Raw genomic sequence first — 11,700 nt, 5'->3', positions numbered from 1 at the left:
TATGTGACTTTCTTTTTTCACTTTTGGCTGAGATATTCTTACTGAGTAATAAATGTTGGACGCTGCTATCATTCCAAAAAAATGTTTTTGAAGCTCACATTTCTCAGTTTTTTTGCATCGCTCAGGGGATTTCTGTTTTTTTTCTCTCTCTCTCTCCTACCAAATGGCAGGACTGCTGATCTTGGAGAAAGAAATGCATCAGACCATATATCTTTGTATAACAGTTACGACCACCAGCTCTGCTGGGTCTACAATTCTCTTTGATTATATATTTTTCAAAGCTTATGTTGTTTACTCTGAAAAAAGCTAGCTGGGCATGTTTGCTCTTTCTTGCAGTTTCCTGCTAAAGTGTTTGCTGCACCTCCGGCACACAGACGTTAATGTTGGATTCGTAGCAAAGCGCCATTTCACTGAGAGCAACAGCTTACATTAAAGCTCACTAATTGCAGCTCAATTTACTCGTGATTAAGCACTGAGTAAACACATGTTAACATTTTAATTATCTATAAGTTACAGATGTCAGCACAATGGCCATGTTAATTAGGACAGCTATTAAATAGGCTTACAGTGTGTGAGAATATATGGCTGCATTTTGGCAATAATTGTTTTTTTCATAAAGAACTAAAGGTAAAAAATGAGTGCAGTTTTTACAGTATGTCATAAATAAAGTGACTACAGATTATACATTTGTACATCATCGTCGTCCTTCACAGGGATTTCTAGTCCTGCTTGGCTTCATCAGGGTTCCTGCAGACCCTTAAAAAGTCTTAAAAGGCCTTAATTGGGATTAAATCAATTCACTTTACCTAAAAATACCCAGACATAGGAAGTAGGATTTTATGAACTGTTTTTTTTTCTTGTGTTGCACTGTACAATCTCAGTATAATCAACAATTATTATTGATAATAATAATAATAAGAAGAATTATTGTTATTATAATTAATAATTACAAAGTAATAATTTAATAAATGCATTTTCTTTATATAATAATATGTTCATTGTCTTCCATGTGTTCCACTCTAAAAACTTTTTAAAATTTATTTTCCCCAACATTTGATGTAGATAATTTAACTTTTTTCACAGGATTGAAAAAAGTCATGTTTTATGTTACATTCACAATTTTTTCAAATACAACTATTCTTCTTCACGTTTGGTTATTAGAAACATGGTCTTATACTTAATTCCAAGTGGAATTTAAAAAGTCTTATCTACCTTGTGGTAAGCTGCAGTAACCCTGTTCATAGCTTCCTAAATACATTCACGTTTTCAGCTCTACTGCATCATAGTTTAATAATATCTATAACCAATTCATACATGATCACTGACCGCATGCGTAGCCTGTGTTTAATAGCAATTAAGCATTAATTAGCTAAGCAAATGTTAAGTATTAGTTCTGGCTGTTTTCAAATTTCATGCATTTATTATCTACACAATTGCATTTCATAGACACGGATGAAGAGCTAATTTACATAAATTGAAAAGTGCAGCTGGAGCCTTGACAGCATGCATTATGACAAGACTCATGTTCACCCTGGATATAATATCTGATATCTAAGTCTGATTCATATATTTTGCATTTAAGTGATTTGACTCTCCTGTTTGTGATGTTGTTATTGAAGAATCTGCATCCGGGCATGAAAATCTAAATCTCAGCAGGCACTCATTCACACCACAATGATTCATATCCACTGATACATGTACAGTATATCTCTCAGCAGAAAGACAGAAGTCAAAGCTCTACAGAGGATTTACTGCTTTCTTTCTTTCTGCCAGAGTTGTTGTGCAACAGTTCATCTTACTAAAGCACCCATTAGGCTAATTGATGCCTCTTGATTAAAGGAGAAAACTCTCACCTGCAGCAGCTTCTATTTAGAGCCTGCTTGCCTTTTTTTTTTTTTTTGTGAGTGTGTTTTGACTTTCAACAAGGACACTTTCTGGGAGTCTCGCAGTTGCATTTTGTGTGTCTTTGATGTGACAAGCATCCGGAGCGAGGCGTGTATCACAGACTATTGTTAACTGAGGCAGATGCTGCTGATACTGTAGCTGTTGTCATACATCAGCTTTTTTGTCTGGTTGAAGAGTGTCATTGTGCTATTATTAGACGTTACATCCACCTGACAGCACGGGAACACACAGAAATACACATTTTTTTAAAAAGCATGTCATATTTGCATGCACGAGTGCACAGACATGTCGTTTTCACTCTGTGGCTGCTCCAGTACACGAGCCAAACATTAAAATTTGAATAAAGTTGTGATTTAGTTTTTATTGTTTATACGGTATCCATTACTTATTTAATGCCAGAGAGACATTTGATTTAATGACATTTTATGATTCATTTCCTGTCCAGCAGACTGTGTTTTGTTGTTTTTAATCATGTTTGAAGATGACAAAGAAAAGGTGCCTTGAAGAATGTTTGGCATGAAAAATAAAAGCTCAGTTTTGGCTCAGAGCTGCAGATGGGCTTTAGATTTGGTACCAAGCTATTATTTATGATTCATTTTAAACGTTTCAAGCTCAAGCTTGTCTGATCAGTCTTCAAATTCACTGCACACTTTGTAAAAGCAACATAACTACACACGCGCACTCATCCGAACCCCTCTGACCCTCTGCGGCTCTGTCAGACGCAGGTCAGACTCTAATTGGCTGTGTGCAGGTGTGACAGGTTCTTTGTTTAGACATGGAGCGTAACCTTTTGAAATGTTTTGGGAATGAAGTTGTCGGCAACTAAGAAATGTCATCTCTTACTTCATGTACATTAATGTTGTTTTCCATTCATGGTAATGTGCAGGCTGAAAAATGTAAAAAGGATTATTTTTTCAGTCCTCTGGTTATGGATTTTATTTTTACCTGGAAGGGGTCATCCCTCTTGAAAATGAGACAATATTTGGTTATTTATTGGCCACTTTGTATGTTTTTTGCTGTATATTTTGAAGAGTGCCAATGTATTAATGTCATTATGGAGATATTGCCCCACAGTTGGTGGAATATGAAACCTCCAAAACACTTTGGCGGCATACAGTTAGTTGAGAAATTTCCATATTAGAACAACTTTCCATCCCCTTAACTCTTTGAAACCTGAGCAAATAGGTTTTATTTCTTTGAAAAACATGGGGGAAAAAGTAGCTAGCAACTTAACAAGATATGGTAAAAAAAAAAAAAAAAAAACGCTGAAAGAATTTGAAAAAAAGTAATGAGAAAATTACTAAAAGCTAGTTAATTCATATATTGTATTGTGTTATATATTATATTTGTAAAATAATTTTCTGGACATTTTCTGTGTTTTTTTAAAAATTTCTAATAAAAGTAATTTTTGAGTAAGTTCATACAGCGTTGTTTATATATCAATATAGTTTTGGTGTGTGTTGCAGAGTGATGGAGATATCACCCTTAGAGATGTCTGCCTATTCTTCAGTATAATGGCACTTTGTGACGAGTTCGGAGTGAGAACGTATTGGTACCACTGCGCAGAAGGATGTGGGCATCTACTCATGGATTAGAAGCTTGTGCTCATGACATTGTGAGATGTAAACAAAGCTTGCTGCAATGTTAATGAGTTCAGTGGTGCTAGGGGGGCCAGCAGTGTGCGCGATTTCTGATCTGCTGCTTCTCTCAGATGTCTCCCTCAAACACGGAGAAACAACATTAAGTTTCAGGCACCACATATCTTGAACAAACTCCCAGAAAACTTGAGATCTGCTCCAACTCTGTTGTCTTAAATCAATAATTCGGTTATTTATTCATAATTTGTACTTCACTGTGGCTGCACTGTAACAATTATTCTACTGTTTTCATTTTTTCCATTCTAGGTCACTCTCATTTTCACACTTTGTGTGTGTGTGTGTTTATATCTTGTCTAAATGTGTTTTTATATCTTATATAAAGCACTTTGAATTGTTGCTGAATAGTGCAGCACAAATAAACTTGCCTTGGCCTGTTTTATCTTTTGTCGCTCTTCCTTTAGCAGCGTTTGCTGTTAGAGAATCTGAGTCACATGAATAAACACGAATATATATGAGCAGATGAACATTCTGCAGTCTTTTTAAAGATGATAAAAGACTGCGACGTGAATGGCATCAGAAACCAGAGTGGATGGACGGGTGAATGACAGGAATCTTTGTCGTTCTTGTTGCAAACTGCTCACATATTGACCTGATTTTATTTAGAAAAAGTAGAGCAAATGATTTAACATCCAGCATCATATTTTACAGCCTCTTAAATTCTCAATGGCTCCCTTTATGAATCGTGACTGAATGATAAAAGATAATAGCTGAGCTGGAAGCTGTAAATCTGCTGCATGAATCAAAATATGAGAAGTCTTTGTACTGGTGTGGTCCATTAATTTTTGGGCTCAATACTTCACATCTTACTGAATGAGCACTTAGTGAAATATTGAGAATATACGATGAGCCGTGAGCAGGCACTGACTGAATTTCACGCTCTTTATGGTGCTTCAACACTTATCTGATAGAAAATAATGTAATTCTGCACAATATGTACAGTACATAAGGCAGAGGGTTCATCATAAAATGTTTCGTAAATTTTATGTATAACACCTGACTTGATTTATATCCCATTTATAGTTTGCTGTCCTTAAATCACCTTCTATTTGTTGTTTCTGCGACGTCCATGTTCCTTATTGGATTTTATGTTTCTCTTTACATTTTTTTTACAAGACAAAACCATTCCAATCCAGAGAGACTTCATTTAGAATGAACAATAATTTATACATAGTGCAGGATAAGCATGGATAGTGGAACGTTTTGTCGTGATTAGACTCCAATGTGATGTATATTTAGGGGTGATGTATATTTAGGGGGTAGAGGGGCCATGGTTAGTTGAGGAATATTCCCCTGATGGAGTCTAGATACTGGGAGTGGAGGTGAAGATGAGGATGATGGGATGTGGAGCGGGACTGGGCACTGTTCATCCTGAAATGACAACCAGCAGCAGCAGAGAGGAGAATGGTTTCAAAAATTGATTTGAGAGCCATGAGATTGTGTCAGAATCTGGTTGCATTCATGTGGGGTCGGAATTATTGAAAAAAAAAAAAAAAATCCCCCAATGGGAAATTTCATGTGAACACCCCCTCAACTCAGAACAGTTGGAGGAAATGTTGGTGTACTACTTGCTGAATTGATGTCATATTACACACAAGTGTTTCTGCTGCCCCAATAACAGAATCCAACACAGAGGTCTGACCATTCCAGCAGAAAAAAAATGCACAAAAGTTATGTTCAGTTTTTCAAGAAGTTGTCACACTAGAACTGCACGCAGCTCGACTGAGCAGCAGAGAGGGACTAACGAGGCTGATGCAGGACAGCTGTGACAGAAAGCAGGCGAGAAACACACAAAGATATATAAAGAAACACAAGACATGACAAGAGGTAGCCTACAAAATAAATAAGGAAACAGACTGACCATGATGATACATGAAACAAGGAAAAACGAAAACAGGAAACCCTAAAACATACGATAAAAGAGTATCTAAAAAACCCAGGATTAGGACAGAAGTGTTATTATTGTTGCCATTTATATAAAATAAATAAGTTATAGTCTATGTGTAAAATGGCCAAAAAAACAGTGATAGCACATAGAAAGAAAGGGGGGAGGGGGCGTTCCCAATTAGGGGCTGGTCAGAACCGATAATCTATCTAAATACTGGTTAAGTGTGAGGGGTTATCTAAATAATCTTAATGTAACCGACTGTGTCAGAGCCTCTCCAATCTCAAACATGTTTGATATTTACGATTATCGGCTCTGTCGGAATACTGAGCGGAAACCCGCAATAGCCAATATGAGGGAGGAGACCGGGAAGCGTCAACAAACGATATTGTGTACATGTACAGCTCAAAAACATGGTGGGCAACAAAAGGACCTCTGTCTCCAGAGCCTCACTCTGACGCTGCAAAATGTATAATCCACGCTCAATCCATATTCTCAGCCATGACTTGATCCATAACTCTTCTATGTTTTGGTTTTTCGCTGCAAAACAAGACGCATGCAAGTGCAGCAAGCTGACAACAGCGATCCTCCTCCATATTTGTTTTTCTCTAGATCTGGCCGAGTCTTCTAGTGTGTGTGTTCTGATGATCACGTTAACGTAAACGTTAAAAATCGTTATTGTCATTATGTCTGTGGTCTCCCACCTTTTAACAATCGGTTAAGATTTGAAAATTCTCTGTACTAGCCTTTAGAGCAACGCCTATAGTTAGCTGAGTGTAAGAGCCTGAGAATGACATCTGTGCAAGCTCCATACTGTGAAAACAAGTCTTCTCTTCTTCTCAAAAATTAAAAAAAAAAATCCATTTGAAAGAATGCAAAAGCACTCGCATTTCAATTCATTTTCTGAAAAATAATTTATTTCCAGAGTAAAATAAACAATATGTTGCCATACAAAAAGTGTAAGAAAAGGGACAATGTCAAAACTGTAAATGCAGAGAGATCAGTAGACTAACAGGCCGTACAGTATGTGCCGAGTTAAAGAGTTCTTCAAATACACTTCCAGGAATAAATTCAGTGTTGTTGCTCACTTAGTTTGACCTTGACACACACAAACTCTTGGAACGTTTCTGTAACTTTTATTCCAGAAATAAACAGGCCTAGTTGATTTGGTTTGCTTCAATATTGCAGCATATTAGCTCTATCGCTATGAATTGTCCCAAATCTTCTGTGACACACACACATCTCAGACACTTAGATAATATATAATTTACTCCGTCTTTTCAAATACAATCTAATAAAACATTCTGGGCCTAATAATGTAACAAATATATTACTCCTCTTCTCTTTTACTTAAAAGAGATAGAGATATTTTTTTCTTTGTTTGCTCTCCCCCTAGGTGCAAAAGTCAAAAGAAGATATAATTAACATTCTCATTTGAATAATCCCTTATTAAGACGCATTAGGCTGAATAAACTCTGCAGAAAACCAAACATGGAAATTAAACAAACTGCTAGAATGAGAAACAAAAACCTGCAGTCTGACACAAAACTAGTCAAACATGGATGCATCATATGAATTGCACGTTTGCACCTACAGTATGAGACGAGACCTCATGGTCTAGTCTAAACAGTATCAAAAACAAGTGCCTGTGATCCAGCAAGAGAACGAGAAACTCAACAGTGCATGATGACATGAAAACACTACCTTGTTTTAAGTTATACCACTTGATTTTTCGGACAATTCAAACATCTAGTAGGCCACTATATCAACCCAGTCTGGGTGTTTCTCTTTCCTGCATTAGAAAATGCATTTAACTGATGAACTATTAGTCTGTAAACACTTGGCAACTTTTAAATATGAATAACTGAAGAACCAACCAAACTTTTCATATAATCATAAAATCTCCTTTATGAGAGAGTGACAGACAGAACACACAGTGCACTGACTGAAAGGAAACTGTCATTTTTCACACAGATCACTGAAATCATGACAGACCTAAAACAATATGGCAACTCTAGTTGTATAATAGCATCATGTCCACTCGCTAAAAATCAACTATGACTGAGGCCAGACAGTACTGGAGTTTGTCTTCTACCACCGAGTCAAGACAGGAATTCACCGGCAACACTGGACGACACCTCGCTGATACGTAAACGACTAAAATGGACCCTTGAAAGTTTACCGACGACGTGGAGTGGCGTGTGACCTGAACGGGCCATTTAGATAGATTGCCTTTATCAAAAAAAAAAAAAATTTTATTTTATCCTTTGGAGAAAAAGAGGAATAAAATATTCCTTTAAATGTCCATATTGTCTTTTTTGTGTAACAAACTATAAAACTGACTCCATGTTTTCGCAAAACTCATGGTCCTCTAGGTTGTATATAAACTGTGTCCTGTCCACTAGTTTGGGGCCGTCTGTAAGCGAGGGGTAAAACTCAGTCGGCGTCAGGTGGCCCTCGTGGCTTTTGATGTATTTCTTGTAGTTCCTGCGTAAGCAATACCACGTGGTGGTGTAGAGGAGGAAGGCCACACCCTTGAGGATGATGGCGAGGCTCACGTACAGGTGCCGGTACTTTACGTTGTCGTACAGTAGGCAAGCACCCCTGTCGCCGCAGTCCGAACTCCAGAAAAGGCAAGTCGAGTCGATCCCAGCACCGAAGATCAGAGGAGGGGGGATGAATCCTGTCAGAGAGAAGCAATCACTGAGTGATATTCAACTAAAAAGAAAAAATGAGATCTACTTTATGTTGATCTCAGTATTTCATCATTAAGTGGACTTGTTCAATGTTGAAAACATTCATATAGGAGTAGTGATGTAAAGGCCGCCAACCAAACCTCGCAAACACGCGTCCTAGAGCCCACAACTCATACCCAACCAGCAGGAAATGTTCCCACAGCACTGGATAACGCTACCTACAAGTTGTACTAATGTTTTAAAAAAAAACATTTTAATCTAATGTTCCAAGGGTGTTTTAAGGATGTTTACCATTTCAAATTATGTCCCTAAAAGGTTAAATGCTGACGAACGTTTTAACTGCAACATTCTGAGGATGTTTAGGTGATGCTGAGAGTTGCGTTCCTCTGCTGTCCAGAGATGTAATTTGACTAAGTACATTTACTCAAGTACTGCACCTAAGCACAAGTCTGAGGAACCTTTACGTTTCTTATGTATTCATAACACTCATAACACTGTCTTCTTCTACTCCACTACACTTCAGAGGGAAATATTTTTTTTTACAAATTTTAACTCCACTAGTATTGATATATTAGATAACTTTATAAATTAAAATTTTTGCCTGCAAACCAAAAATATGAAAATATACAAATACATCTGAAACAATTAGTCGATTAATTAAAAAATTAATTGGCAACTATTTCTTTCATCTTCTAAGTCATTTTTCATGCAAATAAGATTTCATGGTTTCAACTTCTCATGTGCACTGTATGTATGAGGACTTGCTGCTTTTTCTTTTAATTATTTTGATTTATTGAATTTAGTTTGTACTTTTACTTTAATTACTTCAATACATTTTCCTGAAATTACATGTACTTTGTTTACGTTTATTCAACAGCAGGGCTATACATATATTTCACGCCTGCAGAAGTTCTTCTTACAACCTGTTTGGATGTCATGTCTGCAGTCTCAGACATCTAGCTGTGCTGACAGGTGACTTATGATCAGTGGGATTCATCATTGAGCATACCTGGTCAGAGCAGATTTGGGTGGTTAAGAACAATTGGTGCATCTGGAGTTGACTTCTCTTATATTTTCTCTTACCAGAAAATTAAGAGAAAAAAAATGAGAGAAATTTAAGAGAATGTTGCTGCATGAGGCCCAATGTGTCTTTTATGACCTGTGTGCTTCTACATAACTCAATTTAGACTTTCTTAATTCCATTACTCTCCCACCTCCTGAATGTGCATTTGTTTTTCCAGAGTCATCATCTCTAAAACTGTGAAGCTGATCTGATTTGTCTCTTTGTCGAAATAAAGAAAACCAACAAAGCACCTCAGGTCGATGGAGGCCTGTATTGAGTGACGAGATTATCGAAACGTGTTCCAGTGAGCTCTGGTAAACCTCCACACATTCAACAGGCACTGTGGCAAATGCTGCTGGAGCGAATATAGAGACAGTGCCTGAAATGAATGTGTCATCCTGTGAAAGTTCTTACCGAGGAGTCGGAGCAAAAGAAACAACACTCCGAGTGCGTACGACTTCAGCTCAGGGCTCACGGTCCTTTAAGAGAAGCAGACAGAATAAATTACCATGTGTTGTTTTCCTTATAGATTCTGTTCAGGTGGAAGCACTCACATCCTCTTCACAAACACTGCACACACACACACACACACACACACACACACACACGCACACACACACACACACACACACACACACACACACACACACACACGCACACACACACACACACGTTTATAAGCACAAACCCACCTGATCAGGATTATAACAGAGGGCGTTTGGGCCATGGCGCCCACTAGGCTGCAGGCACAGATCACACACAGGAATATGAGGAAAGCCTCCTGGCAGCCCGGCATCGGACACTTCCCCGGAACGGCTGTGGCGGATTCACTCTCAGAGGAAACACAAGCGCATCCCGTCAGGTTCTGTGAAGACAAGAAGACCACCAGCTTCAACCAAGAACTGTTCGAAGAATAAAAAGTATTTTGAATGACAGGGAAAATGTGTTATAGCTGGTGCATGCTATTTTCACATTTGGAGGAAAGCCTGTTATCAACCCTGTACTTTATATCTACACTTTAACAAAAAACTAAAACTACTGCCACAACAGTAATCGTGATATTTTGGTGCTGCTGAGCTGAGAGAAATTCTCTCTGCATGTGATTTGAATATAAAAGATGCTAATCTGTAGTCGGCATCTGATCTGGTAACAACCACAGCACCACTTGACTGCCCAGCTGACGACAGGACTGTGAAACACTGGGGCTATTTAAATATATATATATATTTTCACTTTTCACGCAGGTCAAAATAAGAGTTTGCATCATTTGTAATTGATTCAGTGTTTTTTTTCTGAGGAGCAATCAGAAGATAAGTGTCACTGATTGCTGTCACATGACTTGGGATAAAGACCTGAGCGATGCTGGACGCGGTGCGAGCGCTGCCTGATCCAGTGCAGCCAGCCAAGCAGGCGGACAGGTAAGTGACGCCGTTGGAGCCGCACACGGGGCTGATGGAGGAGGTGAAGCAGTTGCATTGACTCATGCACTGAGCTTCTGGTTTCTCACCCGGCTGCAGAGTCCTGCACAGACATATAGAGAGAAATCTGAGCATCCTTTCAATTTCCTGCAACCATATAAGTGTGTGGCACAAACAAAATCCAAGAAGCACTCTTCATCAGTGAGACTCTGGTCCACTTTAAACATCTCCATGGAAACTGCACTACACAGCTAACCTGCTCCAGAGCACGCTGGGTTCAGGCTACTAAAAAGGAAAGTAGTAAAACTCTGAAGTCAGTATTTTCTGCAGGTCCACCACACAGACAATAAAAATGCTTGCATATTGAAAAAAGAACAAATAAAGGCAAGGATACAGCTGGATATCAAACCTTAATACTTGTAAAATGTGTGTGAAACAACAGTATCAAAACAAGAATTTTTATTTTTTTACTGGGGGCACCATTTTTAATCCTTTGACACCTAAGGAATGAGCAATGAGAAATTAAATGATTAAAAAAAATTGGCATCTGACAATTAGTTAATAATAATAAACGTAAAAAAAAACCCCTAAAACTAAAAATAATAATAATAATAATAATGATAAAAGAAAAAGAAAGTTAAAAAAAACAAGGAAATTACCTGGGGAAAGTGTTTGAAAAAAAAGAAAAAATACAGTATTACTATCATTATTATTATCATATTATTAGATATTTAAAAAATAATTTTTTAAATCTACAAATTTCTTGCAATTTAACATTTATTTCAGGATAGGATAGGACACAATATATGCTGTTTCGTGATAAATAAACAATGTCGAAAAGACAGGTTCTCAATTATTTGAAAAGGTGTCATATCGTTCTATATTTTAAATCTTTTAAGGTTGGTATGTTTACAGCCTGTTTTTGCGGAGTCATAGCTGGTTTCCCAGCAGCAGTCTCTGTGGGTGCTGGGACAATATATTCCAGATTATCTCTGTGATGGAAATTCACTTGGAAACAACCTATAGAAGATTTTTAAAGGCTGATTAAATAATGACAGTGCACAGTCATCAGTCTGAG

The 11,700-nt window shown here is 37.6% G+C and overlaps 1 protein-coding gene across 1 annotated transcript in view; it reads right to left on the bottom strand.

Moving 5' to 3' along the window:
- Nucleotides 1–6,340: 6,340 nt before the first annotated feature.
- slco3a1a (solute carrier organic anion transporter family member 3A1a) overlaps nucleotides 6,341–11,700 on the bottom strand; it is a 50,278-nt gene continuing 44,918 nt past the window's right edge. The window contains exons 7-10 of the mRNA XM_042496342.2: nucleotides 10,557–10,725; nucleotides 9,897–10,069; nucleotides 9,619–9,683; nucleotides 6,341–8,128 (exon numbers count right to left, since the gene is read on the bottom strand). Of these exons, the coding sequence (XP_042352276.1) occupies nucleotides 7,776–8,128; nucleotides 9,619–9,683; nucleotides 9,897–10,069; nucleotides 10,557–10,725 (760 nt within the window). The 3' untranslated portion in view covers nucleotides 6,341–7,775. The remainder of the gene's footprint in view (nucleotides 8,129–9,618; nucleotides 9,684–9,896; nucleotides 10,070–10,556; nucleotides 10,726–11,700) is intronic.

The sequence above is a fragment of the Plectropomus leopardus genome, chromosome 7, assembly GCF_026936395.1.
Source record: "Plectropomus leopardus strain MGB_pleo_1.0 chromosome 7, ASM2693639v1, whole genome shotgun sequence".
Taxonomy (NCBI): domain Eukaryota; kingdom Metazoa; phylum Chordata; class Actinopteri; order Perciformes; family Serranidae; genus Plectropomus; species Plectropomus leopardus.
The sequence above is the reverse complement of the archived record's forward strand: the minus strand, read 5'-3'. Positions and strand labels throughout refer to the sequence as shown.